This window comes from Telopea speciosissima, chromosome 11 (assembly GCF_018873765.1).
Source record: "Telopea speciosissima isolate NSW1024214 ecotype Mountain lineage chromosome 11, Tspe_v1, whole genome shotgun sequence".
Classification (NCBI taxonomy): domain Eukaryota; kingdom Viridiplantae; phylum Streptophyta; class Magnoliopsida; order Proteales; family Proteaceae; genus Telopea; species Telopea speciosissima.
In genome coordinates this window covers 12,904,460-12,929,064 of record NC_057926.1, presented here as the reverse complement: position 1 = coordinate 12,929,064, position 24,605 = coordinate 12,904,460, and the positions used below count along the sequence as shown (strand labels likewise).

Below are 24,605 nucleotides of genomic sequence, written 5' to 3'. Positions count from 1 at the left end.
CCCTTTGTCATTGAGTGGGGTTTACTGAAGAAGACAAGTCTTTGATAGAGAAGCATGTACTACTTCAAGACTGAAGATATGGGATCTTGGGCATGTGCAAGACAGGATCATGATGAGATGACCTCAGTTTATTCAGGCACAAACTGGTAGTCTATCTTAGAAGAATGGCTCTTGTTGGAACCAGAAGATTCCATTTATATATTATAAGTTTTGGATATGAAAACCATTGTGTGATGTGTGTTTGGCTACACTAATGTGTGTGCTAAATGTGCTAGAGAAATATGTTACCCAAGCTGCTGAAGAGGTAAAATTGAAGAACGAACAAAGCATATTGATTGAAAAAAGAACTATTGAAGACAGTCTTCCGTGTGCTTGAAGAATCAAAGAGCTGAAAGATACATCAAATGGAAGATTCCTTCAAGATAGGTCATTGGGATTTGATTTATGCCCATCTTGCATGAAACCCCATAGTAGAACCTCCAAGATTGGAGAAACCTTGATGTTAGGACCTAATCCAAACTATGGAACCTCAATGGGATTGAATCCCCTGGTGTACTAGCTTCCTTGGAGGCTATGAACACGTCCCCATAGAACCTTGCTGGCCCCAGGGCCATTGACCAAGAATTGGATCGAGCTCAAGCCAAATTGCGGCCAATTTGGCCTGAGCAGACGATGCAGCCTGCGACACGACATTGTCCGCTCTAATTCATTTGAGTTGCTGCCTGCACAGTCCGCTGGTCTGCGGACGATGCACACAATCCAATCTATCCCATCATCCACTCAGGCCAATGAATGCTAGCTTGGGTTTTGACTTCAAACTTGATGCCCAAGCCTTCTCTCACCTATTGTATGATTGTTGATGGACATGTTAGGGTAACGTACACCTACGGCGGAAGGCGTATACTACACGGAACCCGTGTTGCTTACGCTTCAATGATTGTGAGTGCATTAGATACTTGGACTTAATTTACGGAATATTTTTGTGATGACCTGTGTGGAATGCCATTCATGCATGTATGTGATAAATGATATGACGATCTATGCTAATTTTGATGCATGTTACTAATGATGCATCATGGTAAGAATGGTTTAAGATTATCATGATGAATGCTAGTTGTTTAGAGAATTACAATTATACTTGAACTATTATCGCGAATGCGGATATTGTTTATATGTTGAGATATGAATGAGTTGTGATTTCATAACTGTTATGCGATGAGATGTAGAAATGAATGATGGTTATGTGTTGGATATGCGATGTGTATGATGAATGTGTGTATGGGATCCAAGTGTCGTGAGTGTGCACCGAACTTGGGATCGTCATGAGTGTACGGGTTTGTGACCGGGCCGATCGTTATTCGGTATCACATCCGCCGTACTCTCGCATGTGCATGTGTAAGCTAGAGGGGGTAAGAGGATAGCCGGGTCGACCTTGATTTCAGTACTATGGATTCAACCTTTGGCTTATACGTGAGCATGCACCCTTCCTTCTAGATGCATGGTTAGGGTTACATCTCCCCAGTGCTACACCCCTTACCAACAGGGGGAAAGGTGTTGGATAAACGATGGTGAATTCCGATGGACTGGGGTGCCATTCTCAACAGACCACGTATTTGGTGAGAGCTTGGGTTATATCGGGGGTTTGCAGACAACCTGACGGGGTCCGGTCTCGTAGGCTTCCAACCGCAACTCGGGTTAATATCGTCGATTTGTCATCGTGTTTTGACTCTGGGGCCGGGGATGGTACCTAAGGGATGTTGCAATAGCACTTTACCTCATGGACTTAGGCAATTTGATTGTTAGGTGGATGCATACTAAAACTGGAATCCATTCATGTGCATGACTGTAAACTGAATTTGATGCACAAATTATCCTGGTAGTATTGGACGTTGTGGGATTCGTCAATCATTTTTTGTTTGCGTCCTGATGGATTGTGCATTCATAATTGTTTGCGTATGCTTGTATGATCTAATTGCTCACTGGGCTTAGTTGGAAGCTCATCCCTCAAGGGACCTCTCTTTTTAGATATAGTTGCAGGTATGATGGTACCGACTAATGGTGATTCGGCGTATTTGTAAGTTGATGGCTACGGCGCTTGGGATGTTCCTAGCGAGAAGGAGCATGGACCGGAGTGCGCTAGTGAGACCTGTACTCATGGCGTGGCTTAGTACGGGCTTGAAGCCCACATGAGTTTTGGGATGTTTACTGAAGATTGATGTATTTAATTACGATTTAACTTTTGGGAATTTCATCTACTTGTATTTACTTATTACTAGTTAATGTTTTACAAACTTTAACGTGATAGAATAAGATGCCACTTATTAGTTATTATATGATATCACATGTTTAGCCTCCGCAGTCTGATAATTTATAAATGTTATATAGCTTCTGCACACACTCTTATTTGATTTGTTATGTGGAATCAGTGATAATGGCACTATAAAGTGTAAATCCTTGGGGTTAGTGTGGAATACCGGGGTATTCCAATCGCACGTCCCTAGGTGTAGGGAGCGAGGTGTGACAAAGTTTGCAAGGGCTTGATTCTTGCCTGGAAAAATAATCGGATAGTGGAGAAATCCTCATCTGTTGGCTTCGTTTTCAAGTTTGCCATGTGCTTTGGTTATTTCTAGCAATAGAAAGGTTGTTCAGTAACCTAATTCATTTTCAAGTTTGCCATGTACTTTGGTTATTGCTGGCAATAGAAAGGTTGTTCAGTAACCTAACAACCCTAAGTTATTGCATATTTGAGACCAATTCTTCTAAAACTGAGTCTAATGTAACCCCAGGTTCCAAAACCCTACTTTTGGGTTGCTATGGGCCAACAGGAATGATAAATATCAATGTTTAAAGTATAATGGCAATTCTGTAGAAATTCAGAAATACAGACCCCTATTGAGAAAGGTAAAAACAAGAGCAAGGACAGAATGGGCATGAAAGTTAGAAGAGAAGGTCATTTCTGAAATTATAACAATGGGGATAAAACAGAATAAACTTATGAAGGCAAAGGGCTTATGATTAATTATCAAGAAATTGGACCTACTTGTAAATATGAAGACAGAATGCCTTCAACTTCATGAATGACCAGCAAGAGTGGAAAACCAGAGTCTGGTTCAAAAGAGACAACTCTCTCAATAGCCCACCAATCAACCTGAAATTGCAGGTGATGATTCATAGCTCATATGTCTATTGAATCAATTCAACAAGCACCCCAAATAACAACCAACAGAAAAATATTTAATGTCAGAAACAGTCCCAAACTGATGTAGAGAGAGGTTCCAGCACAAGCATTCACATTGGAACAAACCCAAATCCAGGTTCAATGGGTTAAATAAGTAGCCGGTTATAAGGGTTGGACTGGAAATTTTAACGGTTTCTATTGTATTGGCCTATTTAGAAAGCCCATATATGAGGGGTAACTGGCCATACGAATATAACTAGTTGTATTTAGTCCTATAAAGTTGCAAAGTCTTGGGGATCTCAATAGGTTGGTTTCAGTGTTAGTTGTGGAAGACCTTGAAAATGTGAAGTCATTAAATATCTTAAAAAGAGTCCCGTAAGTCCTTGGAAATATACAGGACATCAAGTCTAGGAGAAAGCCCCAATGAGGGTCTAGAACCATCCTAGCCTCTCTATAAAAATGGCTGCCGGTAAGAATTTGAATGAAATTTGGTTTATACCATTCTTCTGTGAGAGACTGAGCAGAAGTGAGAAGCAATTCCTAGTGAGAGGTTGGGGTGGTTAGTGAGATACTAGCCTAGGCTTGGGAGGGGGGGGGGGAGCGGGTGAGACTCCTCAAGTCATATTTTCTTATCTTTCTTACTTCTTCCATTGTTATTAAAATTTCTCAATTCTGGTTGTTTTCTCACCTCCCTGTGACTCTGTATATTGAGGATTCTAATTTTGTTGCAAGGAATGAACCAAGATCCCACTATTTTGGTATCATAGCCATGTTTGAGGGTAGCTTAATACTCCAAATCAAACTTTCAGATCAATTGAACAAGTGATTCACAAGCTGAAACAGTTGACTGATCGTATGAACATAATTGATCAGCATATTGATTCCAGTATTCCACATCTCCACAAAGTGAATCACTTGAGGCATAACAAGAACATAAAATCAAATTTTAAGGACATAGAAAGAAAATGGAAGAAGATTATAAAGATTATTGATAGGCATTGGACACATCAGATGGAGAAACCAATATATTTGGTTGCATTTCTCCTCAATCCAAACAAATTCGTTAATGCAATTGAGATGGAATCAGATGAATCTTTAGCCAACTCCTTGATGCATAAAGCAAATGATATCTTTAATGATATTCTTGCAAGGATGGTGCCTGATACAACCTTGCAAAACAATATCAGTGAACAGTTTGCTGATTATGCTGGAAGTAGAGGAACTTTTGCAAAGGAGATGGCGATTAGACAAAGGGACAAATTGAATCCTAGTAAGAATTTTTCTTTTTAATTTATATTGTTTAGTTGTTTCACTTCTTTGTACTTTGTATGTTGATTTTAATTTAATCTATATTTTTTCTTATATATATTTATAGTTGTTTGGTGGGAAAAACATGGAAGCTCTACACCAAGGCTTATAAAGCTTGCAAAGCGCTTACTTAGTCTTTGTTGCTCATCTTCTGGTTGTGAGCGCAATTGGAGCATATTTGAGTTTGTGAGTACTTTAGTACTAGGTTAATTTTATTTTTTATTTTTTGTTTTTTGTGTGGTTTTATGAAAAAATGGCTTGAAGAATAAAAAGTGATATTTTAATATTGTTAATTGTTCTTCAAATTCACACCAAGAAGAGAAATATGTTAGAGCATCAACGTTTAAATGATCTTATCTACATCCAGTATAACCACCGTCTTCAAGTAAGGTTCCAAGAAAGAAAAGAACAATGCAAAATTATAATCCACTGGTGCTTGATGAGCTAGATTGGAGTAGTGTGGATGACTGGCGCATCAGATGATAAATTAGTTCATCCTGGGGATGATCTCAATTGGAAACTGTATCAACAATAGCTGGGGCATCTTCATCATTTCATGGCGCCAATAGAGCAATGAGGTCTGGACCATCAACCAATGGAGCGGTTCCAGCCATTGTCTCTTATTCATGGCGTGGTAGGGGGAAGGCTAAGGAGTCTTCAGATGAAGAACTGGAATTGGAGTTGAAGGAACAGGACGTGCGTGATGATGAAAATGTTGAGGATGATTATGGTATAGAAGTGATGCTGCGGGCGAGCAACATAAGGAAGAAGAAGAAGATTTAAATATACATGATTGAAATTTGAAGTAGTGAAGTACTTTACTGAACAATTTGGATTGGATTTTGGATTGTTTTTTAGACTTTTCTTTACTTCAAGTATTTGAATGTTTAAGCTTTAATGATCACTTAATTTTGGCATTTTACTATTTTAGGTTATTTTATATTTTATTTTATGATTTTTTGAATGATTCAGGATTTAGATCACCCCAAATTATTTCTTTTCCATAAATTTGGCTTATCGATTCTTACTTTAGATACTTTTTAATTCTTGGTTCTTAACTTCTTACTTCTTACTTCTTACTTCTTACTTCTTACACTTTATTTATGTACTAAATATTGACTGACAAGGTCACATGAGTAGAAATATAGTGGATGACCTTAGGGCCTAGGCACTCATTTTGGCAGCATAGAGGTAAGTATAATAATTTACCAACCCTTCATTCTTTATATTTAATAATTTATAATGTTGTTTCATATTTATATGCTATATTGATATGATAATATGAAGAACTTAGTTTGTTAATTTGTTTTTTTGATGAATATCTTGCATTGGTTTGACTCTTTAATATTTATTTAGTAAAGAAGTAGAATTATATAATTTTTAATATGCTATTTGTGCCAAATAAAATGGTTATATAAAAAAAGAACACTAGAACGCCTTGTTCGCCAAGGCGATGCCTTGCGGCCGCCCTATCACCAAGGCGCTTATGAAGGCCCTCAAACGCCGTGGTCACGTTGCCACCTTGATAACTATGATCCAAATCGAAATAGAATAAGCAACCAATCAGATGCATGTTAGCATCCAAACCGGAGTAGAATAGACATGTTAGGCAAACAAACATTACACGGTAGCAAAAGTATAGTCTGTACCGATCAAAATCAGGTAGAAGTGGCAGAATCTCAACAGGTTGCAATGACTTATTGGTTGCATGCACTGGAAGTGACTTGCATGCCTCAAATGAAGCTTCAATTGCCTGGATTTGTTTTTCCCTGAAATAGATTTAATGTTTAAGTATATAGCAAGAGAAACAGATAGGAAAACCAAATATACAGTAACGGACATTGATTATAACGATTGAGTCCAAATGAAACAAACCTGTTATTGAGATTCTCCAAAAGATTGTGGCCATCCCTTGTCTCTCGTAGTTCTTTGGCTTGCTTTTCAGTTAGGGACTGTAGTCAATAACATATTCATTTACAAGGCCATATCCTTGAGAAAAATTAAATTTGATAAGCTTAAGCATGTGAAAACCTGTTTTGCTGCATCCATGCTAAGAGGAGAAATATATTGTGTCTTAACAAGCCAAGAAAAACCTTTATCTGTAGGCCGCTCTTTTCTTCTAATTCCATCTGGTTTCACAGGGGTTACTAAATCACCATCACGTAACAGTTCTTCATCTTCTGGAGCAAGGGGAGGTCTTATTCTGGGAGGACTGGTGAAGGAATTCAATTTATGATCAGAAAGATGATGGGTTTGTCATCTTCAACAGAAAAGAAATAAAGATTTATTGTACAACACATACTTGTATACACTGATTTCAAGTAGGTCAAGTGGTATCCCGAGATCTGGCTCAACAAAAAGTTTAGGTTTGTGCATTTTCTCCAATGATGTGATAGTATATTTGGTGTACCTGAGACATTGAACAGAAAATTTACCACGAGACAGCATAAGAAAGAATGTAGTCAAACTAACTAAATCAAAACAACATAAGAAGGTAAAATCACAGGCCTTATAACCAGTGACTCACATAAACTCCTAATTAAAAACAACGAGGAAACGGTTTCTGATGAAACTGGTAGAAGTTGTCAATGTAGCAAGGAGTTCTAAATCAGTTTTCCTTTTGTTTAATATATAAATAATGGCTTATAAGCATCTTTCATTATTTCTAGACTGGAATTTGAGCCAAAACATGAACCAAATATTATTTAAAAAGGAGCAGTATCCAATGCGACAGTCAATGAAGACATCTGCTTTTTTTAGGAAATGGTATTGTCCATCATCCAAGCACTTCATTCCCAAAGGTGCTGAAGTTCTGAAGGCCTCTAGCTGCTGATTACTGGAGTTCTATGGCTGTTGACTCCAATAAAATTACCTCTTATTCTTTTTTCTTTATTTTTCATTTTATTGTTGAAAATCCAATAACCACAGATTCACACCAATTACTGTCACACCCCAGCTCGGTTAATAAGGGCCAAGTGTGGCGGGATGTCTCTGACATCCAACCAATCCCCAAGGACCTCAAGTGCAATACCCTATTTACAATCATTGCTCACAAATACAGTAATCAGAGGCAGCGGAAACAATTAAATAATAAAGGTAACATCAGTAATAAGAGAAGTCTATATGATATTTCATTTATATAAATGATAAAGCTTGTGATATTACTATACAGTTCTCCAAAGTACTACAAGGTAAAACTATACAAGAAATACACTATAACTATACAAAGTGTTTATAAGGCATAAGAGAGTGGGGAGATAGCCTGTATTGTCAAGCCAATATCAAAGAAATGCGCAATCATCACATGCGCACGAAGCATCGTGCACTTCAAACTCCAGCGCCGCAAATCCAACATTAGAAGTAACTAAATCACCTGAAAAATAAGGATATCCACAGGGGTGAGCTCTTAACTGAGCCCAGTAAGGAAATGCATGCAAAACACAACACAATAATTCATGATGAATGTACTAATCTAGCATGCTCCTAACATGGATACTAAGTCTCATGAGATTTAAGTACTACTGTGGTAGATGCTAACCTCGGTCCCGGAAACACATAACCAGACGTCAGTCACCCGAGCGAAACCATTCTACCACGGTGAGGACCTGCCAGGAAAGCATATCACCAGGCAGCCAACCCAACAGACCCCCAATGACCAACCCTACTATTTGTTCCCACAGCGGAGCACACACGCTAACATGGGACAATGAATGGTACCCCGGCATACCCTTCGACTGTACCACGGGTTGTCCAATACCTCACCCCCTGTTGGTAAGGGGCGTAGTACTGGGTTATGATATAAAAACCTAGCCCAGTGCAATCTATACATGAAGAAACATGTATGGATAGCTGAGTTGTAAGAATAAACAGTACTTCACTTTCATCAATTAAACAGTAATAATAAATATCAATGCAAATGCAAGATGCCAATGCAGCCTGTAGGATTAAGCGCTTGCCAATCCCCCAAAAGACGCCTTGAGAGGGAAGGTGCAACTTTAATTCTTTATTGCACACCAGCCAGCGCACATCGCTCCCTCGCCCGAGCCGGGATCTAGGCAGGGCATTTTGGGTTACTCCTAACAATCCCCCCCCCCCAAATGCACGCCCAATAACAGAGCACCCATGGCACCGGGGAGACTCGAACTTGCGACCACCTGCTCTAATACCAATTGTAGGATTAAACGCTTGCCAATCGCCCAAAAGACGCCTTGTCAGGGAAGGTGCAACTTTAATTCCTTATTGCACACTAGCCAACGCGCATCGCTCCCTCGCCCAAGCCGGAATCTGGGCAGGGCATTTTGGGTCACTCCCAACAATTAATGTAAATTCACCTAGAGGGGGGTGAATAGGTGAAAGTAGTGGAATATAAAAGCTTGTGCGGAATTAAAAATGTTATTAAAATAAAGCAAATAAATTGCAACAATAACACTAGGATTTATAGTGGTTCGGCCAAAACTTGCCTACATCCACTCCTCTCACCTTAGAGAGAATTCCACTAAAAGAAATCTTGAGCATGAGCATGAGAACTCGTACAAATCTTGATTAAGAGCAAGAGAACTCAACTAATCTTGATTGAGAGCAAGAGGACTCAACTACTCTTGATTGAGAGCAAGAGGACTCACACAACCAACTACTCTTGATTCCGAGCAAGAGGACTCAACCAATCTTGATTCTGAGTAAGAGGACTCAAACTACCATTTAAAATAAATGGTACTAAAGATTAGAGTTACCTCAACTTTAGTAGTGTATGCTACCTTTCAACTTAAAGCTTAATGCCAAGTGTGAGTAGGAGCTAGTGAGGGAATGTACTTGATCGAATGCTTGATGAAGAATGCACACTTCAATGCTTTGGATGATCAAGTAGTAATGCCTTTTGATGCCTTTGATTAGCTTTTATTAATTGTGTTTAGCTTAATTAAGCTTACCTATTTATAGGCAAAGGTGCTCAAAGCATCTAAGGTTCATTGCTAATTTCGGATACAAATCTGTCCTGATCCGGTATGCCGTTTCCCAATTTGGTATGCCAGATCATGGAATATATCTGTTGACCAACAGCTAATTCATAATGGACAAAAGCCAATTCGGTATGTTGGATCATGATTCGGTATGCTGGATTATGATTCGGTATGCCGGATCAAGATTCGGAGCATATCGTTTGCTCTCTGTGAGCAAAACCCTGAGATTGTGTTTTGCAAGAAAAATGGAATTCAGCATGCTGGATCTGGATTCGGTATGCCAAATCAGCTGTTTTGCTGAACAAGTGTAAGTCCTTGGTTGGACTGACTTGGGTCAATTCCATTGGACAAGTCCGGGCCAATTTCTTTGGTTTTAGTCCATGTGGGAAGAGTCTAAAACAACCTCCTAGGGTCACACTACATGTATGTATGCGTGAGTGTGTGCAATACATTGATTGTGTCTTTAACACATGATTTAGCAACATAGCACAATTCTAAGTCTTCAATCTTCTTCAAGTCTTGAACTTCACTTCTTTACATGAATGTCTTCAAAGTGAGTTCCTCTAACTTGTCTTGATCTTTGTCTTTAAAACTTGTTCTTCATTCTTCATGATTCTTTGATGTCTTGAAAGATTGGACAAGGTTCAATTTGCTTTGAGCATCAATCTCTTGAATTGAGTGCTCCCCCTCACTTGGTGCTATGCTCTTATCTAAACATCTTAAACAAGAGTTAGTACAATTCGGTTTATTTGTTATCATCAAAACATATATATCATCATGATAGATGATTAGAGTTTATATATGAGGACTTTTCCTCAACAATCTCCCCCTTTTTGATGATGACAAATATTGACCGAAAATAATGCAATATTCAAGAAATGTATAACATTAATTGCATAATAAGTTCAAAGAGAAAACTACAATTTTTTCTCCCCATTTCTCTCCCCCCTTTGGCATTATCAAAAAGCGAGGATAGAAACGAAAAAAAAACTTAATAAAATTTTGGTCCCCATTTTGTGTTGGGTCCATCAATGTTAGTATCATACTTTTCTCTTGGTTTCCAAACCTTTTGGTTACCATACCAATTTGGGTATGATTGGGGGTTCCAACGTCTTTGGTATTGGGGTACCTTATGTGGTCTTTGAATTTTAGGAGAGTCTCTCTGATATTCACCATAATAAGGTCTTCTAGGTTTGTAATACGCTTGATTCGTATTCTTTGATCCCATGTACTGATTTCTCCATCGATTATCATGACAATCCCAAATTGAATGTCCCTTTTGTTGCAATTATTGCATATAACAATTTGAGGGGTATTTGAACTTTGAGTCTCCCCTTTGGGATTGGGTTTCTTAGCTTGAGGACTTTTCTTCTTGGAATAGCATTCCTTAAGAGAATGTCCATTCTTTCTGCAGTAGTTATAATATTTATTTTTCTTTGCTCCCTTGCTTGCTATCTTTCTTGAACTTGGCTTTTGGGTTTGTTTTGAATTGTTATCCAAACCATAGCCTAACCCTTCTTTATTGAAAGGTACTTTAGATGAAGTTCCAAGTAAGATATCAAGAGTTTTTTTACCATTAGTAAAAGATTCTAAGTCTTTACACAACTTCTCTTTTTCTTCTTCTAAGTTGTTAACTTGAGAAGTTAGGATTGTGTTTTGGTCTTTGAGGGTATTTATCTCTTTTAAGAAATTCTTTTTAGTAGTAGCTAATTTCATGCTACTTTGGTAGAGGTCTTCAAAGGCTTCTTCTAATTCTAGAAAATCCTTATCCTTATGAGATGGAGAAGTGGGGGTTACCTCATTTTCATTTTCTTCATCTTCAATAGCCACAAATGCAAGGTTGGTTTGCTCTTCTTCTTGAGATTCTTCGTCTTCCTCTTCTTCATCACTTGAATCGAATGAGTGTTCGGCTTTGTATACTTTTTTGTATTTCTTTATCTTTGTGCAATCTCCCCTAAAATGTCCTAGTTTCCTACACTCATAGCAAACAATGTCTTTTGAAGAAGAGTCATTATTTTCTTTAAAAACATTTTTACCTTTTAGGTCTCTTGAGAGTCTCCTCTTGTTGAATGAGGTTTTGCCTTTGTTCTTTAGGAACTTTGAGAACTTCTTTGAGAGATATTCGATCTCGTCATCGGATAGTTCTTCTTCATCATCACTGATTTCATATGATTTGAATGCTACAACTTTCTTCTTCGGTTCTTTTGGTTCAATCCCCTTGGTGTCCAGTTTTAGTTCCATCACGTGGGTTTGGAGTGACCCCAACAGCTCGTCTAGACTCAATTTGTCAATGTCCTTAGATTTTTTTAATGTTGTAGTCTTGGGTCTCCATTCCTTTGAAAGATATCTCAATATCTTTCGAACATTTTCACCAATGGAGTAGATCTTCCCTAAACCTTTCAGCTTGTTTACAATGCTAGAAAAACGTGTAAACATTGCATATATGTCCTCATCAGTTTTCATTTTAAATAACTCATACTCAATTACAAGCATATCAATCTTAGATTGTTTGACCTCTGAAGTACCTTCATAGGTTATAATGAGCTTGTCAAACATCTCCTTAGCAGAGTCGCACATACATGTCCTATTATATTCTTTCTCTCCCAAAGCACATTGGATGCAACTAATGGCTACATAATTGAGTTGGACTTTTGCTTTGTCAGCTGGAGTCCACTGTTCTTTGGGTTTGTTTATATTGTTTGGTCCATTCTCAATGACTTCCCATGCATCAATGTTATTGGCACAAACGAAGTTCTTGAAGCGATTCTTCCAATAGGAAAATCCTTCACCTTCAAAGAAGGGGGGTCGGATAATATTGTATCCTTCAACCTTGCGATTGACAGAGGATCCCATGGTCTTAAACTCTTAATTGGATTATAAAAATCACGATCTTGAGCTCCCGCTCTGATGCCAAATGTGAATTCACCTAGAGGGGGTGAATAGGTGAAAGTAGTGGAATATAAAAGCTTGTGTGGAATTAAAAATGTCAGTAAAATAAAGCAAATAAACTGCAACAATAACACCAAGATTTATAGTGGTTCGGCCAAAACTTGCCTACGTCCACTCCTCTCACCTTAGAGAGAATTCCACTAAAAGAAATCTTGAGTATGAGCAAGAGAACTCGTACAAATCTTGATTCCAAGTAAGAGGACTCAAACTACCATTTAAAATAAAGGGTACTAAAGATTAGAGTTACCTCAACTTTAGTAGTGTATGCTACCTTTCAACTTGAAGCTTAAGCTAAGTGTGATGAAGGAGCTAGTGAGGGAATGTACTTGATCGAATGCTTGATGAACAATGCACACTTCAATGCTTTGGATGATCAAGTAGTAATGCCTTTTGATGCCTTTGATTAGCTTTTATTAATTGTGTTTAGCTTAATTAAGCTTACATATTTATAGGCAAAGGTGCTCAAAGCATCTAAGGTTCATTGCTAATTTCGGATACAAATCTGTCTTGATCGGGTATGCCGTTTCCCAATTCGGTATGCCGGATCATGGAATATCCGTTGACCAACGACTAATTCATAATGGTCAAAAGCCAACTCGGTATGCTGGATCATGATTCGGTATGCTAGATTGTGATTCATTATGCCGGATCAAGATTCGGAGCATTCCGTTTCCTCTCTGTGAGCAAAACCCTGAGATTGTGTTTTGCAAGAAAAATGGAATTCAGCATGCTGGATCTGGATTCGGTATGCCAAATCAGCTGTTTTGCTGAACAAATATAAGTCCTTGGTTGGACTAACTTGGGTCGATTCCATTGGACAAGTCCGAGCCAATTTCTTTGGTTTTAGTCCATGTGGGAAGAGTCTAAAACAACCTCCTAGGGTCACACTACATATATCTATGCGTGAGTGTGTGCGATACATTGATTATGTCTTTAACACATGATTTAACAACATAGCACAATTCTAAGTCTTCAATCTTCTTTAAGTCTTGAACTTCACTTCTTTACATGAATGTCTTCAAAGTGAGTTCCTCTAACTTGTCTTGATCTTTGTCTTTAAAACTTGTTCTTCATTCTTCATGATTCTTCGATGTCTTGAAAAATTGGACAAGGTTCAATTTGCTTTGAGCATCAATCTCTTGAATTGAGTGCTCCCCCTCACTTAGTGCTATGCTCTTATCTAAACATCTTAAACAAGAGTTAGTACAATTCGATTTATTTGTTATCATCAAAACATATAAATCATCATAATAGATGATCGGAGTTTATGTATGAAGACTTTTCCTCAACACAGCCTAGAATCACATGCAAACTAGTGCAAAGGAAAAATAAGCTAAGAAACTACATGGACAGTGTATTGTTGATGAAACATGACATGGCACACAGAATAAACTAGAATTACGTAAAAAACACACATAAAATAAGTCAAAATTCCCTTACCTGAATCTGTAGATCAGGTTTAAACAACTACCCTCCAAAGATCCCAGCAACATAGACAAGATCAGCAAAGAACAGGCTAAAACAATCCCTAAACAGTAGAAAATCACCAAGTTTTGGGGTCAGAATACAGCCAGGGGTCAAGGGGATTTTGGTCCATTTTGGCTAAACCGGATTCACAGGGCACCTGAACCGGACGACCGGTTCAAACCCTGGTTTTGCATCCGGTTCAAGGGGCACATTTGGGGGTTTTGCTCTAAGTGTATGGATCTTCACATGCACAGACCCAATTTCATGTTTTAGACCTATTCTAAGGTGGGTCATGCCTCTTAGGGAGTCTCATTTCAGAATTTGACTTCAATTTGGGGATTTTACCAAATAAATCCAAATAGATTGCTTTAGGGTTTATCATTAGGTCAATAGAAGCAGAAATTAGGTTCATTAGGGGAGACAGCCTAAGGTTTCAGGTGCAATTGAACACCAATTAACCCTAAACAGTCTAATATAAGCAGAATTTTATTAATAAAGCTTGGTTCTCTAAGCTTTAATGGCTGCCATGGGGTTAGGACTGAAATTAGAGAGAATTTAGGGAAGATAGAGATGGGAACAGCAAGGATTTTTCAAGGCTTACCTGGATTCAGTATACAGCAGTCTTGAATTGTGCCACAAGGACTCCAATTGAACACCCAGGCTGCAATTCCAAGTAGAGAACCAAAGCCCTGACATAAGGTACTCTTCTCCCTTCTTCATCTTCTCTTTTATCCTTTCTTTTCTAAGCCTTACAAAGTTCCTCTAAGGCAGAATCGTTTCTTATGTTTTAGGATTTATGAATAGTACAAATCACTTAGATATATATAGTGGTTTGATTAAAGCATGTTTGTCTATCAAAGCTAAAATCAGTTTTTTAGAAACTAATTCCTAAATCAGATTTTAACAGAATTTTGTAACTATTAGTGTATTCTAACTACATAATGATGTCATATGACATCAGGTGTAATCCGGGTTCGGGTAAATGTTGGAAATAGGATTCCCCACAGGGGATGTGGGTCCCAAAAGTTGAATTACCAAACTGCCTCCATAACTCTATTTGGTCAATTTAATACATTATAAAATACAAACAAATCGTACCTACAATAGGTTTAATTGATGGAGAGGTTCTACATGCTGTCCAGCCAGTAGATCCGACACAGGTAGCTTAAGTGCGGGGTTCCATTAGGGTCCTCTGACTCCAGAAGAACAAGATGGGAAGATTCCCTGGAATCCTCCATAACCAAGGGCGAGAACCAGAACCTGAAATTACACAGGTTCCAAAAGTTTTTTTTTTTTTTTTTTTTTTTTTTTTTTGGGCGGGTTTCACATTCTCCCCTCCTTAAAAGGAATTTCGTCCTCAAAATTGACGTAGCTGGTCAGCTGAAAGGGTGAGGACATCCTTCTTGCAAGGAGCACCTGGCGATAACAATTGAATATGATTACCTTTGGTCTGGTCTAGAAGATTTTAATATTGGTTTAGGCAATTTATCTAGTATATAGGTATTCGAGATCATATTACAATTATATAGACAATACAATTATAAAATAAACACACAAGTAAATTTAAGCTTAGTGGGAAGTTTGATGTGGTACATACCTAAGATGTTTATACGAAGTATAGTTATACATATGATTGGAGTATTTAAGAGGAACCTAGAGTTTTTTTTTTTTTTTTTTATCATTTGAGATCGTAATTCTAAGGTTAGCATAATGTAAGTTCAATTTTCGAATGGAATTATTAATTTAGAAGGAAAGGGTATATTAATAGTTGATCACATGATTTAGGTTGAATGGATTTTAAGTTTAACTAGATGTTGAAAGCAGAGTTGAAAAACTACATAGGGTACCTAATTATTGATGTGAAAATAAGTATGTTCCTTATTTATTTTTTTTGGTATTTAAGAAGATAATAGGTATCTTAAATAGTTTCGTTGTTGAATTAGAGGTTATCCAATGAATTTGATATCAAACATTGGACTAAGAATGATTGCAGAGTTATTTCTCTGTTTGTACTAGGAATGAATTATCGTGACAAGGCCATTGCTGAAGGAACGTAAACACTAACAAAGCATAGAAGGATCTAGGGGAAGGTGTAGTGACTAAGTACTGTTTTATAGTATATGTATGGTAGGTGATCTAGGTCCCTACCACACTTAGCTCTATTTGGCTTTTTCTTCGTCGCTGACTACCACTTCTGATTCTTCAATGCCTAACTCAACTGTAAAATGAATTGGAATATTGATGGAATCCCTATTGTTCACTCCAACAACGGAGGGGACATTCGGGGACCCATTACTCCACTCATATTTATTGTTGAGCAAAGTATTATCAAATCTTTCAGCTTCAGTCACAACTTTTCTATCAGTCTCACTTGGATATACCAACACCTATTATAAATTTCTCATAAACTTCAATCTCTAAGGTTGTTACTCACTCGCTCAAGCCCCAGGTCTGAAACATCTCTTTCAATCATTCTTCGGTTACGGTGAGCAATCAAATTAAATCTCACTACGTGCCTACAATCTTTCACCGTCCCTATGGAATCTAGATACGAGTCAGGAAACATCTATTGGACAAGGTCAATGACTGGACCTAAGCACCAAATAAATTTCTAATTTCCAATAGGATTACTGACAAGTCCTAGGAATGGTACTCTAAAGAGGCATGTGAGGTTATAGGCTCAGTAAGGGTACTCAGGATCACTCTCAGTATTTCATGTAAGGGTTCCAATGAGTTCTACGGATGACATCCCAAGGTAGTCCGGACCAAACACTGAGGTCACGAGAAAAGAAACGACAATCTCCTCCTATTTGCTAGACTACATGACAAGTGTTTTGGTGAGTCTCACGGAATAAATCAGTTATTTGAGAAATTCTAAACACTTAATAGTAGTATCGTGAGCATACGAGAGCAAGATTGGTGTTTCTTCTTCATTATCAGCACGCATTTCATAGTTCATTAAGTGTATGTTCACATGAAGGTATCTTCTATTTATGTACTCTGTATGTATGATTGATTTTGTACTCTGTATGTATGATTGATTTTATACCTAAATTCAGCAGGCCAGTCTCTTAAGTTTCTGCCCGATCATATACAATTTCAAGTCTAGGTAGAGATGTCATCCTGTTGGAATATGTAATCCAGAATACCGTGGGGTATTCTAGTCTTTTTGGGGTAGTTTAATTCCTATGTTATTAGGTTTAAGTCACTGCTCTTATAGAGACAGTTAGTTAGGGGTAATTATGTCTACAGTTGGCTATGTGGGTTTTAGTCCCACATCGCCTATTTCAGTCCCTTTGTATTTTCCCTCACTATTATAAATAAAGGAGCTTACCTATCAATGAATAGAAGTCATTATTTTCTCTCATTCTCTCTTTCTAACCGACGATTCAGCCAACATGGTATCAGAGCTGATCTGATCTCAGTTAGAAAAAGAGAAAAAACCCTACTCCATCTCTCCAATCAACCACTCCTTCCTCTCTCTCTCTCTCTCTCTCTCTCTCTCTCTCTCTCTCTCTCTCTCTCTCGGCTTCTCTTTCTCTAGCTTTCTTCTTCTTCTCCTTGTAAGGGGGCAGCACTAATGAGGTAAAATCCCTGACCAATGATTTAATTGCTGCCCTCCTCCTTTCTATCTACTTTTTTATAGTAAAATACTGCCAGAATCATCTTTGCAATTTGGGGTTTTCCAGAATTTTTTGGAGATTGACTTCCTATTACTATTGAAGGTTGACCTTCCACCATTGGAGCTCCCTATGCACCATTCTCCAGCCCCTTTCTACCCTATTCCATTATCCTAATTCCGTATTTCCTTTTTTCTCCAAGCTTTAATTAATTCCAGCCACAATACCCTAATCGATCTCAACTTGTCAGGGTTTTTCAAAACCCTGACTCCAATCGATTTTGGTGTTTCCTTTTTCAGATGCAACTGATCTTTTGGGGGTGATTCCCTATTACTACAAGCTTACTCGACCTAAGTTCGGACCCTTTCTGATGGCTGGATTTGTTTCTACAGCAAAAATTCCTTAACCTACTAATTTGGTTACCTGCCAAAAACCTTGACTTTCAGGTTTCAGTTTTTGCTAATTTTTGGAGGGCTGATTACTCTCACTTTAAGGACCAATAGACCTCAATATTGCACCTATCCAAGTTTTTTGAAGACCCCTACCCCAATCGATCTCTTCTTTTCAGGGTTTTCCAAAACCCTAATAAAAATCGATTTGGGCTAGGGATGTTTGCTGCTGTTTGAGTGCTTTGGAGGCGGTTCTAACATTAAAAGAGAACTCTCCTTCATTAGTTCAAGGCTTGAAGAAGGTCCTTTATGCTGGTGTAGTGCTGTAATGCTGCCCTGCTCTACATCTGTGATTTTTTGGAGTCTCTCCCCTTTGAAGATCAGGTCTCACTCTTACTGGAGATTGATTGTTCACCTTGGAGGTTCCATTCTAGCAGCCTTGGTCAGCATCTATTACATGTCTACATCAGCAATTATAGCCCCCTTTCCCTAAATCGATCTCAATTTCAGGGTTTTCTAAAACCCTGACAACAATCGATTTTAGGGTTAGGGTTTTCCTATCAAGCTCATATTTTGAGGAGAGTCTTATACATATCAGAGGAGTATTCAACCCATATTTCAACATCATTCATCAATTATTTTTGGAAAAAATTCAGGTTCATTCTTATGGCTCGATTTTTCCAGTTATCAACCTATTTTCCTTGTTCTTATGTGGCTGGCTGCTTCAACTACCTATTGGATCTACTGAGTGATTATCTTATGTTTGCTGGTTCTATTGATTGGCTTCTGTAAGCGTGACTGGTTAACATGTTATTGCTGCCTTTATGTGGACTACGGCTGCTTTATTATTGAGACTGAGTATCCTACTATTGGAGATCGAATTTCTTTCATTATTGAAGACTCGAATCTACTGCCCTGGAGATTAGCTTATTTGGGATTACAACAGTGCGTTCCAAGGTTATTAGTTGCAACTACGAACCTATTCAGTTATGTGAAGCTTTTTTGGTTCATATCCGGCTTACTTTGAGAGCTTGATCCTAGCCTTATTCACTAATTCAGATCTAATCCAAGTTTTTGTTGAAGCTTCTTACATCCATTGCTGTCCAGATATCTTCGTCAATTCTATTTAGCATGTGGGAGTTTATAGTTTGGAATTTTGCACACTGGTTCTTCTTTATGTGAAGATCGATCAAGTTTTTTAAGAATAGTGCCTTCTCCTTCTAAAAATCAGACCTGTTTTTTTATAATTCAGATCTGATCATTGGAGATTGGTGTTTTGGAATTAGTTTGATGGATTGAAAAAAGTTGAACATTACTGTGTTGCATTGTTTTTGTCCATAGTTCATTATCCCATTGTTCTTTTCACTTCACTACCTCCCAAAACATACCTCTGGCATATACCCATAACCCCTTTGGAAGTTAATGGTATTCTCTAATTTGCCATTTTTTCATTTTCCATTACCCTTACCACCTCTTGGAAAATTCTGGAATATTATGTTTTTGCCCTATCTCTTACATCATCTTTGTTATGTCCACGTGTACTACACGTGAGGGGGTATTATGTACAGTACACCTGCAGACATTGTAGAAGCAGAACTTGCAGGAATACTTGGTGTAAAACATAGAAGATCAAAGTTTTTACCATTGCCAATGGGTATCTACTTTGTTATTGGGTTGAGTTTGCCGTAAGGGGGAGATTGAAGTATTAAAGTATTGAAGATGTTTGGTTATTGCCTGCCTATATGAGGTTTTACAGTTGGGTTGATTTTTTCCACTACTTGATTCATCTACTTGCTGCCCTAGTTGTTTATCTTCAAGATTATCAGTCAGAAAGTCATCACTGGACAGCTGTTAAAGATTGGTGAAAGTTTGTTGATCAGGTCTGCCCAGGTTTTGAAGACCTATTTTTTTCCAAGCTCTTGAAGGTTTATTTGGGAGATGCATTCATCTTTAAGCTGGATTCTGCTACAACTTAGTTTTTTCCCTCTTTGTTCAAGTTGGGCATTAGTGCCTTGTATGCGCCAACTTGAGGGGGAGTGTTAGCATTATTATAGAGTTTTTTTCTTATTAGTTCAAGCTGGATTTTCTTTCTTTACTTATTTGTATAATCCAGCTTGAGGGGGAGTGTTGGAATATGTAATCCAGAATACCGTGGGGTATTCTGGTCCTTTTGGGGTAATTTAATTCCTATGTTATTAGGTTTAAATCACTGCTCTTATAGAGACAGTTAGTTAGGGGTAATTATGTCTACAGTCGGCTATGTGGGTTTTAGTCCCACATCGCCTATTTCAGTCCCTTGTATTTTCCCCCACTACTATAAATAGAGGAGCTTACCCATCAATGAATAGAAATCATTATTTTCTCTCATTCTCTCTTTCTAACCAACGATTCAGCCAACACATCCCTTAGCTCTTCCGCACGTTCAAGGAGAAATTGTCGTTCCTCAATTCTACAGATATCAGCCCATTCTATGTATTCTCGAAGGTGTTCAGGGGATGTGTGATCCATACCCTAAGAATACTATTATTATATACTTAATATTATCTAAATTATTTTCATTTACTTTCCTTTTAGTTTATTTTGAATTGGGAATTTGATTCTAGTGTTTTGGTTGAACAATTTGGGACACATTTAGGTTCCTTTCTTCTTTTCTAAGTTCTTTCCTACTAATCTTCTTTTATCCAAAACGTTACTTCTAATTATATACTAGGTTGTGCGTACTAAGTGTTCGATAAAATGTCCTAATGAGTCTTCTTAGCTAACTTCTTGTTCATTTTAAAACTTAAGGTACTCCTAGCATCTATCAAACTTTTAGATCTTCTTTTACATGAAAGTGGTTAGGTTTCCAATCATTTTATCAACGACAACATGAAAATACATAAAAGAAGAACTTCTAAGTGCTTTATATGACTAAATTTCTAAATAGATCTATTATCAACCAATAGCTATCCTCTCATTGTATAATCAGTCAAATCCTTACTAGTCTACTTAACCTTGTGATTTCCATTCTTTCCCATTAGCATGTTTGCAACTAAGGTCTCTATTGAATCTTAGTCATTGTCTACCTTAACTATGTTGCTGTCCCAACTTTCCCATTATGTTTACACAAATTCTCATATGTTCCTTTCTTCCCTTTCTCTTAAGTCTTCAAGCAAATATTTATCCTTTTGCCTCATTAATATGTATTCTTATTCTTTGTTTGATCTATGCATTTCTTTTTGGTACACTGTTGGTTCTTGCCTATCATTGTATATGTGTTAGGTCTTGAGACTAGGTATTGTTTTGTTCGCTTAAAACATGGTATAATGCTAACACAGGGTCACTTGGTTCTTAATCTTTTCTTATTAAGTTTTAAAGTTTACTCTATGTTTTGCATGTCTTCTATCTAAAGCTATGCTAATGTACTATAATTCTTATATAATTACCTTCTCTCCTTATACTACCCTATTTTTATTGTGTTTCTCAATGTGTTTGTATCTATTTATACTTATATTGGAACCTAAACAGATTTTTATATCTTCCTAATGTATTCCTATATAATTAGTTTACCTAGACATATTGGTAGGCTTCCTAACTTAGTACCTAGTAGGTTTAACAATCTTACCTCAAGTTTTGTTGCTGTCCTAGTCTTTACCTAAATAATTTTCTTCTTAAATTTGCAGCATCTGTTATAAATGACTACAACTCAAGGCCGCGGAGGGAGAGGTAGAGGCGCAGTTGCAGTTCCAGGTGAAATCAACCCAAGGTTCTTCCGGAAAGTGGAAGAAGAAAGGAATGTAGTCTTGGCTGACCTTATCCCATTCGAGCTCCAGGAAAGATTTGAGAAACTAGGGTGGCTATCCATGCTACAACCGGAGAGACATTGCTACCCTCGACTGGTGCGATTCTTCTTGAGCAATCAATCTTACCGGTATGAAGGAGAAGAGTTTATTATTTGTTCCTATGTGAAAGACATACCTATTATCTTCAATACTGCTCAGTTGGCTATCATACTGGATATATCAAATGAGGGAGAGTGGAGGTATTGTACTCTGAGTGCTGATACCTCAGAGTTCTTAGCTGATGAAGAGCAGGAGTGGTTGTACTCAGTCCTGACAGATGAGAGGTTTTATGACAGGATGAAATCTGAGTTGGATCTGCTTCCTTCAGCCAAGGTGTTATCCAGGATCTGTGGACATAATGTGGTCCAGAAGGGTGGGCATCGCACTGAGTTATCCACCATGCAGATCCTGGCCACCCACTATCTTAACACAGGATTTCAGATTTGCCTTCCCTATGCCATCATACGTACCATGGCACATTTACATGACAACCCGGGGCGTGGAAATCTGTTGCTTGGAAGGCTGTTCACCAAGGTATTTCCTAAGTTTGGGGTGAACGTATAAATTGAGGAGGCCTCGGGGGTGAAGTCTCTGAGCATTAACCGAATCACTTTGGTGAAGATGGGTATAGAGCTTCCTCCTTTTTCTCTAGAACTTGGTCATCCAGACGCACTGACATGGGACGAACCACTGATGCTGAGTATACTACAGAGAGGGGACATGCAGGGGCACACAGGGATCCACCTACTCCTGCTCGGCATTCATATGGTCATGCAGGTGCTTCTTCCTCATCTGTTGCAGCTATTCCTGCAGATGGTACTCCCTAGGGACAGCTCTTTAACCGGTTTGAGGGCTTAGAAAGATCCATAAGTTAGGGGTTTGATGGCATGAGGAGGGACTTCACCCAGGTTAGCAGCCATGTTCAGGCTGTGGAGACTGAGTTGGGTCAGTGGAGATCCTTCTTCTCTGGTCAGGGACCACCACCACCACAGCAGTGATGACTTATGCATCCTAGTCTAGCTTTTACTTTACTTCCTTTCAGCTGTACTTGTAGTAGCTTGTACTTAAAGTCTGTAAAAAGTTGTAACCATTGTACTAAAGACTCAGCTTATTTATAAAGTTTTTAATTTTCTATTTAATATCTCTTGTGTTGTATAATCATTTTTTTTTTTTTTTTAGTCGTAGCTTTTAGTTGAAGCTTTTATTCATCCTAAGTAGACTCACCTTCAAATCAATGAGTCCAAGGAGCTGCTGTACTATGAATTGATTATAAATAGGATTAGAGCATGAAGGCATTGATACCACTTAAATGTCACACCCCGGCCCGGTTAATAGGGGTCAAGTGTGGCGGGATGTCTCTGACATCCAACCAATCCCCAAGGATCTCAAGTGCAGTACCCTATTTACAATCATTGCTCACAAATACAGTAATCAAAGGCAGCGGAAACAATTAAATAATAAATGTAACATCAGTAGTAAGAGAAGTCTATGTGATATTTCATTTATATAAATGATAAAGCTTGTGATACTACTATACAGTTCTTCAAAGTACTACAAGGTAAAACTATACAAGAAATATATTATAACTATACAAAGTGTTTATAAGGCATAAAAGAGTGGGGAGATAGCCTGTATTATCAAGCCAAGATCAAGAAAATGCGCAATCATCACATGCGCACGAAGCATCGTGCACTTCAAACTCCAGCGCCGCAAATCCAACATTAGAAGTAACTAAATCATCTGAAAAATAAGGATATCCACAGGGGTGAGCTCTCAACTGAGCCCAGTAAGGAAATGCATGCAAAACACAACACAATAATTCATGATGAATGTACTAATCTAGCATGCTCCTAACATGGATACTAAGTCTCATGAGGTTGAAGTACTACTGTGGTAGATGCTAACCTCGTTTCTGGAAACACATAACCAGACATCGGTCACCCGAGCGAAACCATTCTACCACGGTGAGGACCCGCCAGGAAAGCATATCACTAGGCAGCCAACCCAACAGACCCCCAATGACCAACCCTATTGTTTGTTCCCACAGCGGAGCACACACGCTAACATGGGACAGTGAATGGTACCCCGGCATACCCTTTGGTTGTACCACGGGTTGTCCAACACCTCACCCCCTGTTGGTAAGGGGCGTAGTACTGGGTTATGATATAACAGCCTAGCCCAGTGCAATCTATGCATGGAGAAACATGTATGGATAGCTGAGTTGTAAGAATAAACAGTACTTCACTTTCATTAATTGAACAGTAATAATAAATATCAATGCAAATGCAAGATGCCAATGCAGCCTAGAATCACATGCAAACTAGTGCAAAAGAAAAATAAGCTAAGAAACTACATGGACAGTGTATTGTTGATGAAACATGACATGGCATACAGAATAAACCAGAATTAAGTAAGAAACACACATAAAATAAGTCAAAATTCCCTTACCTAAATCTGTAGATCAGGTTTAAACAACTACCCTCCAAAGATCCCAGCAACACAGATAAGATCAGCGAAGAACAGGCTGAAACAGTCCCTAAACAGTAGAAAATCACCAAGTTTTGGGGTCAGAATACAGCCAGGGGTCAATCCAAGGGGTCAAGGGTATTTTGGTCCATTTTGGCTGAACCGGATTCACAGGGTACCTGAACCGGACGACCGATTCAAACCCTGGTTTTGCATCCGGTTCAAGGGGCAGATTTGGGGGTTTTGCTCTAAGTGTATGAATCTTCACATGCACAGACCCAATTTCATGTTTTAAACCTATTCTAAGGTGGGTCATGCCTCTTAGGGAGTCCAATTTCAGAATTTGACTTCAATTTGGGGATTTTACCAAATAAATCCAAATAGATTGCTTTAGGGTTTATCATTAGGTCAATAGAAGCAGAAATTAGGTTCATTAGGGGGGACAGCCTAAG

General features: G+C 38.2%; 1 protein-coding gene across 1 annotated transcript in view; it reads right to left on the bottom strand.

Annotated features, from left to right (window-relative positions):
- LOC122646670 (protein PAF1 homolog) overlaps positions 1 to 24,605 on the bottom strand; it is a 44,761-nt gene that overhangs the window by 3,329 nt on the left and 16,827 nt on the right. Inside the window, exons 3-6 of the mRNA XM_043840259.1 lie at positions 6,789 to 6,896; positions 6,518 to 6,698; positions 6,362 to 6,438; positions 6,136 to 6,255 (exon numbers count right to left, since the gene is read on the bottom strand). Coding sequence (XP_043696194.1) covers positions 6,136 to 6,255; positions 6,362 to 6,438; positions 6,518 to 6,698; positions 6,789 to 6,896 — 486 coding nt within the window. The remainder of the gene's footprint in view (positions 1 to 6,135; positions 6,256 to 6,361; positions 6,439 to 6,517; positions 6,699 to 6,788; positions 6,897 to 24,605) is intronic.